Source organism: Bufo gargarizans, chromosome 4 (assembly GCF_014858855.1).
Source record: "Bufo gargarizans isolate SCDJY-AF-19 chromosome 4, ASM1485885v1, whole genome shotgun sequence".
Lineage (NCBI taxonomy): Eukaryota > Metazoa > Chordata > Amphibia > Anura > Bufonidae > Bufo > Bufo gargarizans.
In genome coordinates this window covers 219,896,768-219,918,290 of record NC_058083.1, presented here as the reverse complement: position 1 = coordinate 219,918,290, position 21,523 = coordinate 219,896,768, and the positions used below count along the sequence as shown (strand labels likewise).

At 44.3% G+C, this 21,523-nt stretch overlaps 1 protein-coding gene across 1 annotated transcript in view; it reads right to left on the bottom strand.

Moving 5' to 3' along the window:
• Positions 1–21,523, bottom strand: part of DLGAP2 (DLG associated protein 2) — a 177,973-nt gene that overhangs the window by 32,587 nt on the left and 123,863 nt on the right. Inside the window, exons 7-8 of the mRNA XM_044290863.1 lie at positions 18,933–19,348; positions 238–329 (exon numbers count right to left, since the gene is read on the bottom strand). Coding sequence (XP_044146798.1) covers positions 238–329; positions 18,933–19,348 — 508 coding nt within the window. The remainder of the gene's footprint in view (positions 1–237; positions 330–18,932; positions 19,349–21,523) is intronic.

Genomic DNA, 21,523 nt, shown 5'->3' with positions numbered 1-21,523 from the left:
GACAGCTGTCCCGGCCAGGATCGCCGAGTAGCAGTGATACCATAGAAATGAATGGGATAGCTGTGGCAGTCGCAAGAAATCTAGCTGTGTTGGATTTCTTGCGACTGCCACGGCGATCCCATTCATTTCTATAGAATCACTGCTACTCAGCAATCCTGGCCGTGACAGGTGTCGCCGTGTAGCCCTTACCTTAAACATAGAAATAAAGTGATATAAAATACTGCAATGTTCACTTACCAAATTTTGCTGACACAGCCAGTAAAACTGTTGAAACTTTTGGGACATGAGCAACTGTGCGCTTCCCACTGCACTCCGGATTTTCCCTAGATCTGAACATAAAAGCACATATTACCTTCATGTTAACAATTTAATGCAACAGCAAAATGAGAAGAAGCGACAACTCAAGGAATACAATAAAACTAAGAGAATATCTTAAAGGGCTTATGCTAAATCAGTGGCTCTTGAACCCTGATTTAACTCTTGTGGGGTCCTGCAGCATTTGTGTGGTTGTAACAGCAGATTTGCACCCGCAGAGTTATTTCATTGTAAGCTGATGATAGCTATTATTGTGAATCTGGGAACTCCCGTTGACATTTCTAGACACATTTGTAAATTATATTAGTCACGTCGTTGAGGGTCTGCTTTCATCACCCTTGTCTATGAGCTGTATCCGGTATTGCAACTTATACTTATTCTAGTAAATGAGGGTGAACTTTAATACCTGATGCAACCCATGGTCAAAAGTGGTGCAGTTTCTGAAAAAAAATTGAAATTATTTGGGCATAATTTAATGAAAAGTACTGCAACTTTCTAACACATTTTGCTGCACAGTGTTTTACCATTGTATCACCACTGTTGAAACAAGGGTATCTAGTCTAGGCAATGCACTGTGCCCTAACCAGATGCCCTTCTGATCCAGACTGATATGCTATCGCCAAATTTCAGGGCAAGAGTGAGATTGTGCTGAGGATCTATTTAGGTCATATAGAATTCTCTAGGCTGGATACAGTTTAAAATGTCACTCCACCTTTTTTGTACTATATAGTGTCACATAGACGATTATTAAAGAATAATGTAATGTAAAGGCTCTTGGATGTACCTTTGTATATCTGTTCTATGAGTCACCAGCCATCTTGGCTACTACTTCCCGACTAATGCAGCCTACATCTTCCCAATAAACTTGTAGCTTTTAAGTGACAGAGGGGACAGAGTCTCATCATAATGCGCTTGCTCTGCTCTGATTCCTTTCAGAATGCAGCAAGTGATAAATCAGTGACATAGAACTAATGTCCCCTAACTCACTTCAGAGCCTCAGTGTATTCCTATGTTATTCAACTTCAGCCTGTCTTCCCTGCCTCCTGCTTGTGACAGGTTACTACTTCCTGTCAGCTCTTACAAGCAGGAGTCAAGGGAGAGCAGCGTGAAGCTACACCTCATAGAAATACACCGGAGATTCTGCATACAACACACACTGATATGTATAGACTGTTAGTGTCGGTCAGGGAAACTTCAACTAAACATCGTAGAAACTCATTTACTTTATCACTGAACTCCTGATCCTTTAGGGCCTTTATTTTCAGCACCACTCAATGTATGGAGAGATATGAGAAACAAGGATGGTGGAGCTGGTTGGGGTGAGGAAGTGTCTGAGACCCATCAGAAGGGATTTGATGGATGTTGATGATGCAATCTTGTAGTTTATAGGAAGTCAACCTCACAGAAAACACAGTATTCTCTCTTATTGGGTATAAGTGAAAAATATAATTTTTCTGTTAATGGTATCTTTGCACCTTGCAACTTTGGGGTTCCTCTTCTGAATTTAGTTATTTTGCCAACTCATGTTCAGGACTGTTACATATTTACTAACATTGCACTTGGTAAATTCATGACATGTGACACCTGCCCCTGGGAACGCCGGCATACCCACACATGACTACCCACTCACAGGCAGAGCAAAACATAACCTTGCCCATTTTGGGTCCAGGACCGCCAGAATTTGCTAGGATTTGCTCTGAAAATTAGGGACAGTCCCTGCAAATCCAGGACCCTTGGCAACTATGCAGTTTACATGAAGCAATCACCAATAAGTGATAAGTCACTAAGCAATACTGTTTCCTGACCGCCCATCATAAATTTAAAAATAGCGCCCTCTCGTGAGTGCAGCTGGCACCATACTGTAACTACTGAGTGCCTGCTGTTTTAAATAGCAGACTCCCGGGACTAATGTCTGCAACCAGCGATAACAACGGTCACAGACATTTGACCCTTCAGATTTTGCGGTTAAGTGACGAATACATGAAAGCGCAGCACCTCCGGGGATGAAATGGCTCACCCTAGTGGCAATCAGGGCAGCTGTTAATTCCTCGAGGCAGCCTTGGTCCCCCTCAAGGATCCTGTGATAGCTACGTTCCTTTGGAGACCTGGCCTGTCGCAGGACTTCATAGGAACATAGTGAAATGCTCAAAGACTCCAATGCTAATTCATTGGAATCTATGATTGCATGTTCAAGTGTCCTAAGGGAACTTTGACTGAAATTGCCTGTACTATTAAAATACAAAAATACTTATCCCATACGAAGTAATGGAGAAAAACATGAAAAACGTAAATTCACCTTTTTTTTTTTTGTCACTACACCTCCACCACTAAAAAATATATAAAAAGTGATCAAAAGTCATACACACAAATCATAAATCAGACCTCACACAGCTCCATAGACATAAAAATAAAAAGTTATACATGGCAAAGCAAAGACCTTTTTTTCTCAGTTTTTTTTTTTTCAGTGTTAAAACACAAGAAAAACTATATAAATGTTTGCTAACAGATCGGTTTTACTGCATAGGAAACACTGTAAAAACAAAAAACCTAAAACTGTTTTTTTCTAATTCCACCCCATCTGAATTTTTTTTCCAGCATCCCACTACATTGTATGCAACTGTAAATGGTGGCATTACAAAGTACAACTTGTCCCACAAAAAAAGCCCTTATAAGGCTATGTGAATGGAAAATTACAAAAGTTATGGCTCTGGGAAGGCTGGGAGTAAAAAATGAATATGAAAAATGGCCTGGTTATGAAGGGGTAAAATTTAAATCTGAAAAAAAATGTGTCCATTTCTGCACTGGAAATTTAGACAACATCAACAACATTTTTATCAGTCATTCATCATATCGTTACAGAATCTGGTAGTCGTTTGGATCTGAACAAGAGTCACTGTGTAAAACGGGCCTATAGTAAACTTTTTAACAAACGTAAAACAAATCCGCCAGCAGCAACCAAGTCGGAATAAATCCTGCTAAATGCGAATGTGTAGGAACCGTGAAACAGATTGATGAAGCCATTCTAAGGGATGTGTAATTATGTCTCTTAATAGCTTAAATGTACATTTCCAACCACAGGCGTGACAGCAGAATGCATTACTCTACATCAGGTGTTCATTATCCTGAGTCAAAGCAAGCCTGGCATGTTATGTTTGAACAGCCACATAGGCATGGCAAAATCACCCGGATCTGGTGCAACATGACATATATAGCGCTGTTTATGCAGTTTTGCTTTTTCATTGAATTTGTTTTTTATACTAAAGCATTTTATTTTATTCTATCTATATGTCTGTCTATCTATCTATCTATATATCTATTTACTATCTATCTATATATCTTCTATCTATCTATATATCTATTTACTATTTATCTATCTATCTATTTACTATTTATCTATCCATCTATCGAATATCTATTTACTATCTATCTATCTATCGAATATCTATCTATCTATTTACTATTTATCTATCTATCTATCTATCTAAACAGCAAACAGGCAGTACTCCAAAAATACGCTTATCCACATGGGATAATAAAAATCTTCATTTTTATTTTTGGAGTACTGCCTGTTTGCTGTTTATGTACATTGGCAATAGTCTAGTCACTTTGGGCTTGCACCCGCTTTTCTTTTTCGTTTTTATAGTGCTGCCAGATTTTTTCTATCTATCTATCTAATATCTATATATCTATCATGTATCTATTTAGATGAAAAATGCTGAGATTATGGCGCCAAGCCACTGCCTTACTACTGGTGATTACAAGTTACATCTGTTAGTTTTGTATCATCCATGAATTCCTCCCTTTGATGTAAATTTGGGATTACTTGATTATTGAACTATCAAGCCATATTTTATGGTTTTAGGGCACATACGCACTACAGCGATTTAATCATCACAGATATACTCATGCACTATATATGATGAACACTTATGAAGGATGATCATGTTGATATTTATATCAATATGTATGAATTATGTATATAATTATAGATGGCTAATTACCATAACTTTCACATGTATGCCATGTGCCACCATGCCCCTGTTACTACTGGGCACCTCACACAAAGAAGCATTAACAGTGTATTTCCAGGAGTACAATATTGAATAGTGACAACCTATCCTCAGGATATGTTATCAATATCTGATCGGTAAGGGTTCGACTCCCAGCACCCCCACTGCTGTTTGAAGAGGGAGTGCTGCGGCCTCTTTCTAGGCCAGCGACATGACGTTCCAAGTCAATGGTCCCAGGCTGTAATACCAAGTACAGCCACACAATGCGCTTGGCATTTTGCAACGTTCATTGAACTACAACACCTTTAAACAGCCAATCGGCAGGGGTGCCCCACCACCAAACAGTCGACAATACACTGAATTTACAAACGGCAGAAAGCCACCACCTTGCTTTACACAATGTAACCACCTTCCCCTGCCTAAGTGGTCTGCCGCAGCCTCCTGGATGGAGGGTTTCTGCTATGGTTGTAATAATATCCATGCGTGCCCCATTGTTCTCGTCTTGCTAGTTCATCATACAGCGTATCATCATACAGTAGAGAAATAAACAGGAGCCGACTACAACAACACTGATAAAATTGTAACTATGACATTTCTTTTTGTAGCTGAAATATCGGGTTGACTTTTTTTATTATGTTGCTTTCATTTTGACCTAATCACATACTAACAGATTCATCTGACAATGTAAGATAAGCCATGTAAACCAATGTCACTTTATCTTACCATCCAAAGACAAATCCGTTTATATGCATCCAACAAACTAAATTACAGCTCTTGAGAATGTCATGGAACAGAGGACATAATGCAGATTTTATGCCCTGCAGTTCTGTTCATTAACTTTATAGGCTCTGATGAAACACAGCTCTTATTGTCTTTTTTGTGGAAGAAACATTGATTAATGCCTTTGAGGCTGTCCACACCGACTCCTGTAGCACACAGGACAACCTTAGTGACTATAACTGTACCCTCATCTCTCCTAGGACCCATCAAGAAAAGCCAAAGATATCAAAAGTATGTATTATAATATTAGTAGAAATACAGAAAAGGTAACAATAATGTGAGCCAACCATTATGTCTATACTGGGAAATTCCTCTAACAATCCATAATAGATAATGCTGATTTCAAACAAGGCATAGTGAACACCATTGTCTAAAAGGAAGTGTATCACCTATATTCTTTTATTACTTAAAATCAGATAGTGATGAATTTTCCCTTTTTTATAATCTTTTTTTTTTTCTGACTAGCAGAAGGCTTCGCATGGGTATATTCCATCTGTTTCATTTAATGTTTCTGTGTGTCGTTAAAAGATATCGACAGTATCCCTTATAACAGTGACCTCTACAGCACCCGCCCCCAAAACAGTGACCTCCACAGTCCCCCACCCCTTAACACTGACCCCCCACAGTGCCCCGCCACTTTAAAATGGGACCTCCACAGCAGCCCACCCCCTTAACTTTGACCTTCACAGCACCCACCCCTTTAACAATAAGTTTTACGGCACCCCACTCCCTTGACAGTGACCTCCTCAGGGGCCTGCCCCCATAACAGTGACCTCCACAGTACCCCGCTGCCTTAACAGTGACCTGACAGTACCCTGCTGCCGTAACAGTGACCTCCTCAGGGGCCCACCCCTTAACAGTGACCTGACAGTACCCTGCTGCCTTAACAGTGACCTGACAGTAATCTGCTGCCTTAACAGTGACCTGACAGTACCCTGCTGCCGTAACAGTGACCTCCTCAGGGGCCCACCCCTTAACAGTGACCTGACAGTACCCTGCTGCCTTAACAGTGACCTGACAGTAATCTGCTGCCTTAACAGTGACCTGACAGTACCCTGCTGCCTTAACAGTATCCTCCTCAGTATCCTGCTGCCTTAACAGTGACCTCCAAAGTACCCTGCTGCCTTAACAGTGACCTCCACAGTACCCCGCTGCCTTAACAATGACCTCCACAGTACCCCGCTGCCTTAACAATGACCTCCACAGTACCCTGCTGCCTTAACAATGACCTCCATAGTACCCTGCTGCCTTAACAGTGACCTGACAGTACCCCGCTGCCTTAACAATGACCTCCACAGTACCCTGCTGCCTTAACAGTGACCTGACAGTACCCCGCTGCCTTAACAGTGACCTGACAGTACCCCGCTGCCTTAACAATGACCTCCACAGTACCCTGCTGCCTTAACAGTGACCTGACAGTACCCCGCTGCCTTAACAGTGACCTGACAGTACCCCGCTGCCTTAACAGTGACCCGACAGTACCCTGCTGCCTTAACAGTGACCTCCACAGTACCCTGCTGCCTTAACAGTGACCTGACAGTACCCCGCTGCCTTAACAATGACCTCCACAGTACCCTGCTGCCTTAACAATGACCTCCACAGTACCCCGCTGCCTTAACAGTGACCTGACAGTACCCTGCTGCCTTAACAGTGACCTGACAGTACCCCGCTGCCTTAACAATGACCTCCACAGTACCCTGCTGCCTTAACAGTGACCTGACAGTACCCCGCTGCCTTAACAATGACCTCCACAGTACCCTGCTGCCTTAACAATGACCTCCACAGTACCCCGCTGCCTTAACAGTGACCTGACAGTACCCCGCTGCCTTAACAGTGACCTGACAGTACCCTGCTGCCTTAACAGTGACCTGACAGTACCCCGCTGCCTTAACAATGACCTCCACAGTACCCTGCTGCCTTAACAGTGACCTGACAGTACCCTGCTGCCTTAACAGTGACCTGACAGTACCCCGCTGCCTTAACAATGACCTCCACAGTACCCTGCTGCCTTAACAGTGACCTGACAGTACCCTGCTGCCTTAACAGTGACCTGACAGTACCCCGCTGCCTTAACAATGACCTCCACAGTACCCTGCTGCCTTAACAGTGACCTGACAGTAATCTGCTGCCTTAACAGTGACCTGACAGTACCCTGCTGCCTTAACAGTATCCTCCTCAGTATCCTGCTGCCTTAACAGTGACCTCCAAAGTACCCTGCTGCCTTAACAGTGACCTCCACAGTACCCCGCTGCCTTAACAATGACCTCCACAGTACCCCGCTGCCTTAACAATGACCTCCACAGTACCCTGCTGCCTTAACAATGACCTCCATAGTACCCTGCTGCCTTAACAGTGACCTGACAGTACCCCGCTGCCTTAACAATGACCTCCACAGTACCCTGCTGCCTTAACAGTGACCTGACAGTACCCCGCTGCCTTAACAGTGACCTGACAGTACCCCGCTGCCTTAACAATGACCTCCACAGTACCCTGCTGCCTTAACAGTGACCTGACAGTACCCCGCTGCCTTAACAGTGACCTGACAGTACCCCGCTGCCTTAACAGTGACCTGACAGTACCCTGCTGCCTTAACAGTGACCTCCACAGTACCCTGCTGCCTTAACAGTGACCTGACAGTACCCCGCTGCCTTAACAATGACCTCCACAGTACCCTGCTGCCTTAACAATGACCTCCACAGTACCCCGCTGCCTTAACAGTGACCTGACAGTACCCTGCTGCCTTAACAGTGACCTGACAGTACCCCGCTGCCTTAACAATGACCTCCACAGTACCCTGCTGCCTTAACAGTGACCTGACAGTACCCCGCTGCCTTAACAATGACCTCCACAGTACCCTGCTGCCTTAACAATGACCTCCACAGTACCCCGCTGCCTTAACAGTGACCTGACAGTACCCCGCTGCCTTAACAGTGACCTGACAGTACCCTGCTGCCTTAACAGTGACCTGACAGTACCCCGCTGCCTTAACAATGACCTCCACAGTACCCTGCTGCCTTAACAGTGACCTGACAGTACCCTGCTGCCTTAACAGTGACCTGACAGTACCCCGCTGCCTTAACAATGACCTCCACAGTACCCTGCTGCCTTAACAGTGACCTGACAGTACCCTGCTGCCTTAACAGTGACCTGACAGTACCCCGCTGCCTTAACAATGACCTCCACAGTACCCTGCTGCCTTAACAATGACCTCCACAGTACCCCGCTGCCTTAACAGTGACCTGACAGTACCCCGCTGCCTTAACAGTGACCTGACAGTACCCTGCTGCCTTAACAGTGACCTGACAGTACCCCGCTGCCTTAACAATGACCTCCACAGTACCCTGCTGCCTTAACAGTGACCTGACAGTACCCTGCTGCCTTAACAGTGACCTGACAGTACCCCGCTGCCTTAACAATGACCTCCACAGTACCCTGCTGCCTTAACAGTGACCTGACAGTACCCTGCTGCCTTAACAGTGACCTGACAGTACCCCGCTGCCTTAACAATGACCTCCACAGTACCCTGCTGCCTTAACAGTGACCTGACAGTAATCTGCTGCCTTAACAGTGACCTGACAGTACCCTGCTGCCTTAACAGTATCCTCCTCAGTATCCTGCTGCCTTAACAGTGACCTCCAAAGTACCCTGCTGCCTTAACAGTGACCTCCACAGTACCCCGCTGCCTTAACAATGACCTCCACAGTACCCCGCTGCCTTAACAATGACCTCCACAGTACCCTGCTGCCTTAACAATGACCTCCATAGTACCCTGCTGCCTTAACAGTGACCTGACAGTACCCCGCTGCCTTAACAATGACCTCCACAGTACCCTGCTGCCTTAACAGTGACCTGACAGTACCCCGCTGCCTTAACAGTGACCTGACAGTACCCCGCTGCCTTAACAATGACCTCCACAGTACCCTGCTGCCTTAACAGTGACCTGACAGTACCCCGCTGCCTTAACAGTGACCTGACAGTACCCCGCTGCCTTAACAGTGACCTGACAGTACCCTGCTGCCTTAACAGTGACCTCCACAGTACCCTGCTGCCTTAACAGTGACCTGACAGTACCCCGCTGCCTTAACAATGACCTCCACAGTACCCTGCTGCCTTAACAATGACCTCCACAGTACCCCGCTGCCTTAACAGTGACCTGACAGTACCCTGCTGCCTTAACAGTGACCTGACAGTACCCCGCTGCCTTAACAATGACCTCCACAGTACCCTGCTGCCTTAACAGTGACCTGACAGTACCCCGCTGCCTTAACAATGACCTCCACAGTACCCTGCTGCCTTAACAATGACCTCCACAGTACCCCGCTGCCTTAACAGTGACCTGACAGTACCCCGCTGCCTTAACAGTGACCTGACAGTACCCTGCTGCCTTAACAGTGACCTGACAGTACCCCGCTGCCTTAACAATGACCTCCACAGTACCCTGCTGCCTTAACAGTGACCTGACAGTACCCTGCTGCCTTAACAGTGACCTGACAGTACCCCGCTGCCTTAACAATGACCTCCACAGTACCCTGCTGCCTTAACAGTGACCTGACAGTACCCTGCTGCCTTAACAGTGACCTGACAGTACCCCGCTGCCTTAACAATGACCTCCACAGTACCCTGCTGCCTTAACAGTGACCTGACAGTACCCTGCTGCCTTAACAATGACCTCCACAGTACCCCGCTGCCTTAACAGTGACCTCCACAGTAGTTGCCCCTTTAATAGTGGCCTTTGACCCCTTAACAGTGACCTCCACAGTGGCCACCCCTTTAACAGTGACCTGTACAGCGCCCTGCCCCTTTAATGCTAGGGCTACATGACGACAAGTCGCGCAACATTTTGTCTTAATAATTTTTATAATTCTAGGTTATGGTGTCGCACTGCGACATGTGACATGCTGCGACTGTGACACAGATGTATTTATCTGCCACTATCATGCGACACATGTAGCAGTGCAGTTGTGCCTTATGTGTCGTGCAACTTATTGTCGTGCGACACATGTCGTCGTGTATCCCTAGCCTAAAGCTGACCTACAGCAGTGGAGAAAAATGGCTTTGTTTTTATGGAAACCTGGAGTAAAACTGTGTATATGTGGAGACTAAGGCCCTGCGAGCTTCTATTGGCTGATAAGGGACATGTGACCGTGTGTATGGCAGTTGGGATATGAAGAGAAAGACTTGCAGGCTTGTATTGGCTAATGCAGGTCATTTTTATTTTTTTTATCTAGGGACGGTCCGTCCTAGAGAGCTGTGAACTCCACAAGATTTCTTTCCAGGTAGCAGGGGATGTGTATACCAAGTTTCGTTGAAATCAAAAATGTGTTTTTGAGTGGTCGTGGAACATACATACATACCTCCTTCTTAATATATTTAGATTGAAGATTTTTTAAAATGTATTTCCAGTACATGGTTCTAGGGGAAGCCATATTCCCTGAGCTATAAACGGTATTTACAGATATGCTTTACAGCAGCCAGCGGAGTCATAGATACAATAGTTTGGATGGGCCTCATTGACTTCTATGAGAGAGTTTTCTAGCCACGCTCTGTGACCTGTGCAGAGGTCATTGTGCAGGAAGGGAGAGTAGATAGGCTCTAACCAACATCTTTTATAAATGGTGGATCCAGTGTTATCTAGGTATTATCTGTCATCGTAATCCTGCCTGTGAGTATTGTATAATGAACAGGAAGTCTCAACATATTATTAGTAGTGATGAGCGAACTTCTGTTTTAAGTTCGGCGTCTAAAGTTCGGCTTCCGGTTAGCGGAGAATCCCGATATGGTTCCCGATATGGATTCCGACTTCCGTTGTGGTCCGTGGTAGCGGAATCAATAATGGCCGATTATTGATTCCGCTACCACGGACCACAACAGAAGTCGGAATCCATATCGGGAACCATATCGGGATTCTCCGCTAACCGGAAGCCGAACTTTAGACGCCGAACTTAAAACAGAAGTTCGCTCATCACTAATTATTAGGCTTAGTGGCCAGTTTGAAAAATGCAGGGTTTTAAGATTTTTTTAAATAGATAGCAACATGAAAAATATCTTAAAAATGTATTTAACATAAAAACTTAGTTTAAACAATACGTCATTTTCTGATGACCGTTTGCTTTAAAGGGGACCAGTCGACACTGATGACATGTCTAAGTAAATACTTGTATTTCCCATAAAACAATAACTTTCTGTTAACTCCTCTGTTATGTCTTCTAGAAATGTATGAATAAATTACCAGCAGGCTGTCCCCATTTATCTTGGCAGGGGGTGTGTGACACCGTCAGTACTCACTGGACAATGTCAGAGTGTGGAAGGGCACACCTCTAATTGGTATCACAGTTCATACATTTCTAGTAAGAACGAAGAGGAACAGTACAACAAACAGCAGTATGAAATTATGATCCACAAATGTAATATTTAGGGGTAATAGAATGATTATTAAAATTGACATAATTCGAGAGCTGACAAGTCCTCTTTAAATGCTAATAGTGAGGGCAGCATGAGAGAGCGGGTCAGAGCATTGTACGGAATGAAATGTCTGCTCTACATCAACACATAATTATAGTACAAATCTTCACTCTATTTGAAAATCCCTTGGATTATACAGCATAGTAATGTGAGGTTGCTATATGGCAGTATTTTGTGCACATTAACCTCTTAAGGACATAGGGCGTACAGGTACGCCCTTGTGCCCTGGTACTTAAGGACACAGGGCGTACATGTACGCCCTGTGCATTTTCGATCACCGCCGCACGGCGGGCGGTGATCGGAACCCCGTGCCTGCTCAAATCATTGAGCAGGCACTTGGAGCAAATGCGCCGGGGGGTCCGGTGACCCCCCCATGTATGCGATCGCAGAAAACCGCAGGTCAATTCAGACCTGCGGTTTTCTGCGTTTCCGGGTTATTCGGGTCTTTGAAGTCCCGATAACCCGGAACAGGATGGTGATGGTGGTGTGATTTCACCCCACCAATCACCATCCAGCGATCCTGAGTGGTGATGGTGACATCACCACTCAGGATCGCTTTCTGATTGGTCTGTGGGCGGTCCGGCGGCAGATTCAAAAGAGGCAGGCGCTCCTCTCCTCCTCCTTTTGTGTTCCGGAGCCGGAGGAGAGAGGAGCTGCCTGCACGTGTCTGCCACCGCTGCCTGCACCCCGATCTGTGCCCCCCAGGACCCGATCTGTGCCCCCCAGGACCCGATCTGTGCCCCCCAGGACCCCATCAGGTACATAGGGACAGCTAGGGAAAGTTTGGTTTAGGCAGGGAAAAAAAAGGGAAAGTTAGTTTTTGAACTTTGATTGCATCACCCTAAGTTAGGGTGTCTGGGGTCCACAGCACAGCTGTGTGACCCTAGACCCCCCAGGGGTGCTGCCACTTGCCCCCCCCCCCTGCCCCCCCCCACCTTTTTTGGGGTGCATTTTTTTTTTTTTTCGTGTACGCTGACTGTGGCCGGCACTTAGTGTCCGGCCACTGTTAGCGCATCGCACACCCCACCGCTGATCAACTTCGGACGGTTGATCAGCGGTTTTGAATTTTTTTCCCCACATTTTTTGCCCTTTTTTTTAGTTAGTTTATTTTATTTTTTTTCTGTTAGTTTTAGGGTGAGTTCGTGAACACCCGTGCCCCCACACACACGCACACAAAATAAAGAGTTACACACACGCACATATACACGCAGACACACACTCCCCTATGGCCCGCCGGACGTTCTCGGCCGAGGAGGCATACGCCCAGATTGCCTCTGACTCCGAGAGTCCCAGTGAGGATGAGGATGACCCCACATTCCTGTTGTCATCCGCATCCTCCTCATCATCTAGCGATGATGATGAGCCCCCAAGGCGGCGGAGACGCCGCCAGGCGGAGCAAGGGGACCGCCATGTTAGGGACCCTGTGGCCCACACTAGTACGAGCAGCTCTGGGGCTCGTACTGGTTTCCCGGCCCACCAGTTAAATCCACCGGAGCCCCCTGCCGGTGAACTTGTCTGGTGTAGCCCAGAGCGATACGAGCCTGTGATTCCTGATTTTGTAGGCCAATCAGGAATCCAGATTTCCACAGTGGGCTACACTGAATATGACTTTTTTTGTCATTTTTTCAGTGACCCACTGGTAAATCTGATGGTGGAGCAGACGAATCTGTACGCCCAACAGTTCGTCGCTCAACACCCGGGCTCCTTTTTGGCCAGGCCCGGTGGCTGGACGCCGGTCAGTGCAGCCGAAATGAGGACATTTTGGGGCCTCGTGCTGCATATGGGCCTGGTCAAAAAACCCAGTGTCAGGCTGTACTGGAGTGGGGACGTCCTATACCAGGCCCCACTTTACAGTACAGCCATGACACGCTCCCGGTTTGAGGCCATCCGGAAATGTCTGCATTATTCCGATAATGCAGCATGTCCCCCCCGAGGTGATCCTGCCCATGACCGTCTGTACAAGATACGGCCGGTCATCGATCACTTTGGGGCCAAATTCATGGAGGCCTATGTACCTGGAAGAGAGGTCGCGGTTGATGAGTCTCTCATTGCGTTCAAGGGGAGACTCATTTTCCGCCAGTATGTGCCCTCCAAGCGGGCGAGGTATGGCGTGAAGCTATACAAAATTTGTGAGAGTACCTCAGGGTACACTTACAAATTTCGTGTGTACGAGGGGCGAGATTCCCGGATTCAACCCCCAGAATGTCCCCCCACTCTGGGTGTTACCGGGAAACTTGTGTGGGACCTTATGTACCCACTGCTGGATAAGGGTTACCACCTTTACGTGGATAACTTTTATACCAGTATCCCCTTGTTCCAGTCCCTTGCCGCCAGATCCACGTCCGCTTGTGGGACCGTGCGGAAAAATCAACGCGGCCTCCCTGCCCACCCCCTCCAGGTAACTATCCCCAGGGGTGAGACCCGTGCCCTTACCACTGGAAACCTGTTGCTGGTCAGGTATAAGGACAAGAGGGATGTCCTTATGCTGTCCACAATTCATGGTAACGGCATCACCCCTGTCCCTGTGCGAGGTACCGCGGCAACGGTCCTCAAGCCCGATTGTATCGTCGCTTACAATCGGTATATGGGAGGAGTTGATCTCTCTGATCAAGTCCTCAAGCCATATAACGCCATGCGCAAAACCCGGGCATGGTACAAAAAAGTTGCGGTCTACTTGGTGCAGGTTGCCATGTACAACTCTTTTGTACTATCCCGAAGCGCTGGCAGCACAGGGACATTCCTCCAGTTCTATGAGGCAGTCCTCAAGGCCCTGATCTTTTCGGACCGGGAAAGAGCAGGCCGGAGTACCTCGGGAACTGTAGGTGCCCGGATCGTCCCTGGCCAACACTTTCCAGGTGTGGTCCCCCATACTGGAAAGAAGGGACGAACCCAAAAAAAGTGCAGAGTGTGTCGCAGGAGGGGGATACGGAAGGACACAACTACTCAGTGCGACACTTGCCCCGATCATCCGGGCCTCTGCATTGACGGTTGCTTCAGGGAGTATCACACTTCCATGGAGTACTAAATTTATATCCCAATTTAGCACTGACATCGGATAAAAAAAACTGGTTCTCAGACTTGAGACACCCAAAAAAAACTAAAATAATTTATTAAAAGTAGACATATTAGGTATCGCCGCGTTGGTAATAATCTCCTCTATAAAACTACCCCATGACCTAACCCCCCAGATTAACACGGTCAAGGAAAAAAAAAAAAAAAAGGTGCAAAAAAAGGTTTTTTTTGTCACCTTACATAATAAAAAGTTTAATAGCAAGCGATCAAAAAGTCATATAGCCCCCCAAAAAGTGCCAATAAAGCCGTCCACTCATCCCACAAAAAATGAGCCCCCACATGAGATAATTGGATAATTTTTTTTTTTACAAAAATGACCCTTAGACTTTAGAGATACCCCCAAAATAATTTGAATCAAAAAAGATAATATAGTCTAAAACCAAAATAATTGTAAAAAAAGTTGACTTATCAGGTATTGCCGCGTCCGTAAGAATCTCCTCTATAAAAATACCCCATGACCCAACCCCCCAGATTAACACGGTCAAAAAAAAAAAAAAATAGGTGCAAAAAAATAATTTTTTTGTCACCTTACATAACAAAAAGTTTAATAGCAAGCGATAAAAAAGTCATATAGCCCCCAAAATAGTGCCAATAAAACCGTCCGCTCATCCCGCAAAAAATGAGTCCCCACATGAGATAATTGGATAAAAAAAAAAAATAAAATGACCCTTAGACTTTAGAGATACCCAAAAAAAGATTTGTATCAAAAAAGATAATATAGTCAAAAACCTAAATAATTGTAAAAAAAAGTAGACTTATTAGGTATTGCCGCGTCCGTAAAAATCTCCTCTATAAAAATATCCCATTACCTAACCCCCCAGATTAACACAGTAAAAAAAAAAAAAAAAAAACTGTGCCAAAACCGCTATTTTTGGCACTTTTCCATTTCAATCAGTTTTTTCCGGTAATAAAACAAGGGTTAACAACCAAACAAAACTTAATATTTATTACCCTGATACTGCAGTTCACAGAAACACCACATTTGTGGTCGTAAACTGCTGTATCAGTAAAAGGGAGGCCGCAAAAGGAAAGGACCGACATGGTTTCTGGAAGGCCGATTTTGATGGCCTTTTTTATTGACACCATGTCCCTTTTGAAGCCCCCCTGATGTACCCTAGAGTAAAAACTCCCCAAAACTGACCCCATCTAAGAAACTACACCCCTCAAGGTATTCAAAACTGATTATACAAACTTCATTAACCCTTTAGGTGTTCCTCAACAGTTAATGGCAAATGGAGATGAAATTTCAGAATTTCAATTTTTGGTAACCTTGCGTCACAAAAATGTAATATAGAGCAACCAAAAATCATATTTACCCTAAAAATAGTCCCCAAAAAAATGCCACCTTATCCCGTAGTTTCCAAAATGGGGTCACTTTTAGGGAGTTTCTACTCTAGGGGTGCATCAGGGGGCTTCAAATGGGACATGGTGTAAATAAACCAGTCCATAAAAATCAGCCCTCCAAAAACCAAACGGCGCACCTTTCCCTCTACGCCCCGCTGTGTGGCCGTACAGTAGTTTACGGCCACATATTGGGTGTTTCTGTAAACGGCAGAGTCAGGGCAATAAAGATACAGTCTTGTTTGGCTGTTAACCCTTGATTTGTTAGTGGAAAAAATGGGTTAAAATGGAAAATTAGACAAAAAAATGAAATTTGCTAATTTCATCCCCATTTGCCAATAACTCTTGCGCAACACCTAAAGGGTTAACGACGTATGTAAAATCAGTTTTGAATACCTTGAGGGGTGTAGTTTCTTAGATGGGGTCACTTTTAGGGAGTTTCTACTCTAGGGGTGCATCAGGGGTCTTCAAATGGGACATGGTGTAAATAAACCAGTCCATAAAAATCAGCCCGCCAAAAACCAAACGGCGCACCTTTCCCTCTACGCCCCGCTGTGTGGCCGTACAGTAGTTTACGGCCACATATTGGGTGTTTCTGTAAACGGCAGAGTCAGGGCAATAAAGATACAGTCTTGTTTGGCTGTTAACCCTTGATTTGTTAGTGGAAAAAATGGGTTAAAATGGAAAATTAGACAAAAAAATGAAATTTGCAAATTTCATCCCAATTTGCCAATAACTCTTGCGCAACACCTAAAGGGTTAACGACGAATGTAAAATCAGTTTTGAATACCTTGAGGGGTGTAGTTTCTTAGATGGGGTCACTTTTAGGGAGTTTCTACTCTAGGGGTGCATCAGGGGTCTTCAAATGGGACATGGTGTAAATAAACCAGTCCATAAAAATCAGCCCGCCAAAAACCAAACGGCGCACCTTTCCCTCTACGCCCCGCTGTGTGGCCGTACAGTAGTTTACGGCCACATATTGGGTGTTTCTGTAAACGGCAGAGTCAGGGCAATAAAGATACAGTCTTGTTTGGCTGTTAACCCTTGATTTGTTAGTGGAAAAAATGGGTTAAAATGGAAAATTAGACAAAAAAATGAAATTTGCAAATTTCATCCCCATTTGCCAATAACTCTTGCGCAACACCTAAAGGGTTAACGACGAATGTAAAATCAGTTTTGAATACCTTGAGGGGTGTAGTTTCTTAGATGGGGTCACTTTTAGGGAGTTTCTACTCTAGGGGTGCATCAGGGGTCTTCAAATGGGACATGGTGTAAATAAACCAGTCCATAAAAATCAGCCCTCCAAAAACCAAACGGCGCACCTTTCCCTCTACGCCCCGCTGTGTGGCCGTACAGTAGTTTACGGCCACATATTGGGTGTTTCTATAAACGGCAGAGTCAGGGCAATAAAGATACAGTCTTGTTTGGCTGTTAACCCTTGATTTGTTAGTGGAAAAAATGGGTTAAAATGGAAAATTAGACAAAAAAAAGAAATTCTCAAATTTCATCCCCATTTGCCAATAACTCTTGTGCAACACCTAAAGGGTTAACGACGTATGTAAAATCAGTTTTGAATACCTTGAGGGGTGTAGTTTCTTAGATGGGGTCATTTTTGGGTGGTTTCTATTATGTAAGCCTCGCAAAGTGACTTCAGACCTGAACTGGTCCCTAAAAATGTCGTTTTTGTAAATTGCTGAAAAATTTCAAGATTTGCTTCTAAACTTCTAAGCCTTATAACATCCCCAAAAAATAAAATATCATTCCCAAAACAATTCAAACATAAAGTAGACATATGGGGAATGTAAAGTCATCACAATTTTTGGGGGTATTACTATGTATTACAGAAGTAGAGAAACTGAAACTTTGAAATTTGCTAATTTTTCCAAAAATTTGTTAAATTAGGTATTTTTTGGTGCAAAAAAAAATATTTTTTTGACTTAATTTCACCAGTGTCATGAAGTACAATATGTGACGAAAAAACAATCTCAGAACGGCCTGGATAAGTCAAAGCGTTTTAAAGTTATCAGCACTTAAAGTGACACTGGTCAGATTTGCAAAAAATGGCCTGGTCCTAAGGTGTAAAAAGGCTGTGTCCTTAAGGGGTTAAGAAGCATAATGTGAGTCAGCGGGATAGATTTATAAAGGGCACTAACAGTAATACTGGCTGAACAGAAAACAAGCACCATATACCCACTAGATGTTAATCCTTTAATCTTGGTTGTTGAAATCAGCCACAGCTCTTGATGAGTATGAATTGAAACAAGTAGTCACTGGTAATCTCTAAGATGTTTGATTAGATGGTGGTTGCCAGGCCTTAAAGAGGTTGTACAGATTAAGAAAACATAGCTGCTTTCTTAAGCTACATGCACACAACCATGCCGTTTTATTGCGGTCCGCAATTAACGGAACGGGCGGCCCATTGTAGACATGCCTTTTCTTGTCTGCAAAACGGACAACAATAGGACATGCTATATTTTTTTTGCGGGGCCTTGGAACGGAGCAACGGATGCGGACAGCCCACGGAGTGCTGTCCGCATCTTTTGCGACCCCATTGAAGTGAATGGGTCCGCCCCCCGTGCCGCAAAAACTGCGCCTCGGATGCGGACCCGAAAAATGGTCGTGTGCATGAAGCCTTACAGAAATAATGCCAGGCTTGTCCATAGGTTGCCGACATCCACAGAAGTGAACATGTCCGAGCTGCAATACCACATACAGCCGGTGGACAGTTTCTATTTTCTAATCCTGTACAACCCCTTTAAAAAAAAAAAAAAAAAAATTTAGGAATGTTACTTGACAGATACAGCCCAACCACTAAGATATGTTACATTTTAATGATTAGGTGGTAATCATTGGAATGCATTTTTAAAAATAAGAAGATTAAGATAAATATATACTAATATAGAACCAAAATATAGAACAAAGTATAACAAAATAAACAGAAAGGTTTCTTACTTTCTTCAGAAAGGTCATTCTCCTCTGCCTCCCTCTCCATGTCCTTACACCAGTCTTCCATTCTTTTGGTTTCAGCATGAAGCAACTTCATAAACCATGTTCCATCTTGTCGAGTGGGTGATATTCTGCCTGAGTCCACCACATCATGAGCAGGCTCTAGCCAGGGATCTGGTGGGGGCAGATTTGAAGTGTCTACAGGCGTCCTGTAATCTTCCCTGTAACTAAACAAACCCTGAGTCCGCACTGTTCTTACTGCACCATACTGAGTTGGAGTACTAGGTTCAGAATGTCTTTGAAATGAGGATCCAAACTGGAGGCCTTTATCTTCCATTGTGATATGACCAGGAAAACCTTCTAATTCTAAGTCTGCTTGAACAGCCGCTGTCACGCTGTTTGACCTCTTGAATCGTCCTTGGCTAAGATATGGAAAAGAAGAAAGTGAGTTATCATATAATAATAGCCTGTATCTGGAAATCATATGGAGCACAGTAGACACTTGCCTTCTAGTGAATGGCTTCAAACAATTCACTTTATTCATACTATTTAAAGAGGACCTGTCACCACAAAAGCAGTGTAATTTGTAGTCAACACGTCGTAGAGCAGGACAAGCTGAGCAGATTGATATATCATTTTTTTTTGGGGGGGGGATTTAGTAAAACTTTATGTAATTTATACATTTAAAGGGCACCTGTCAGCAGATTTGTACCTATGGCACTGTGACCTGTTGCATGTGCGCTTGGCAGCTGAAGGCATCTGTGTTGGTCCCATGTTCATATGTGCCCGCATTGCTGAGAAAAAGGATGTTAACATATATGCAAATGAGGCTCTAGGCACAATAGGAGCATGCATATAAATGTGCAGAGGGTGCGACAGTTGAGGAGAGAGCAGAGCCTCTAGATGTAATGACAATGCTCCCATTACTCCTAGAGAATAATTTGCATATATCAAAACCTCATTTTTCTCTGCAATGTGGGCACATATGAACATGGGACCAACACAGATGTCTTCAGCTGCCAAGCGCACATGTAACAGGTCAGCCAGTCTCATAGGTACAAATCTGCTGATAGATCCCTTTAAATCTCTCCTCTTTCTGAAGTCAGTTGAACATGGGGGAGGTGATATCAGAGATTGATAGCATTCTCTGTGTAAGTGTGTATACATAGATAGCAGTCAGTCACTGATAGTTGTACAGAAGGGAGGTGTTATCAGTGATTGATAGTATTCTCTGTGTAAGTGTGTATACAGATAGCTGTCAGTCACTGATAGTTGTACACAGGGGAGCTTTTATCAGTGATTGATAGTATTCAATGTGTAAGTGTGTATACATAGCTGTCAGTCACTGATAGTTGTACACAGGGGAGCTGTTATCAGTGATTGATAGCATTCTCTGTGTAAGTGTGTATACATAGATATCTGTCAGTCACTGATAGTTGTACACAGGGGAGGGGATATCAGTGATTGATAGCATTCTCTGTGTAAGTGTGTATACATAGATAGCTGTCAGTCACTGATAGCTGTACACAGGGGAGGTGATATCAGAGATGGATAGCATTCTCTGTGTAAGTGTGTATACATAGATATCTGTCAGTCACTGATAGCTGTAACACAGGGAGGTGTTATCAGTGATTGATAGTATTCTCTGTGTAAGTGTGTATACATAGATAGCTGTCAGTCACTGATAGCTGTAACACAGGGAGGTGTTATCAGTGATTGATAGCATTCTCTGTGTAAGTGTGTATACATAGATATCTGTCAGTCACTGATAGTTGTACACAGGGGAGGGGATATCAGTGATTGGTAGCATTCTCTGTGTAAGTGTGTATACATAGATAGCTGTCAGTCACTGATAGTTGTACACAACGGAGGTGATATCAGAGATGGATAGCATTCTCTGTGTGTGTATACATAGAAAGTAGTCAGTCACTGATAGTTGTACACAGGGAGGTGTTATCAGTGATTGATAGCATTCTCTGTGTAAGTGTGTATACATAGATAGCTGTCAATCGCTCGTAGTTGTACACGGGGGAAGTGTTATCAGTGATTGGTAGCATTCTCTGTGTTAGGCACACGACCGTATGTATTTTGAGGTCTGCAAAAAACAGATCCGCAAAAAAATACAGATGACATCCGTGTGCATTCCGTATTTTGCGGAACGGAACAGCTGGCCCCTAATAGAACAGTACTATCCTTGTCCGTAATGCGGACAATAATAGAACATGTTCCATTTTTTTTGTGGAATGGAAATACGGAAACCGAATGCACACGGAGTACCTTCCGTTTTTTTGGCAGACCCATTGAAATTAATGGTTTTGTATACAGTCCGCAAAAACAACGGAATGGACACGGAATGAAAATACGTTCGTGTGCAAGAGGCCTAAGTGTGTATACATAGCTGTCACTGACAGTTGCACACAGTGTAGGTGTTATCAGTGATTGATAACATTCTCTGTGCAAGGCTTCTTGCACACGAACGTATTTTATTTCCATTCCGTTTTTGCGGTTTCCGTTTGCGGTCCATATGTGGAATCATTCTTTTCAATGGTTCCGCAACAAAAAAAAAAAGGGAAGGTACTCCGTATGCATTCAGTTTC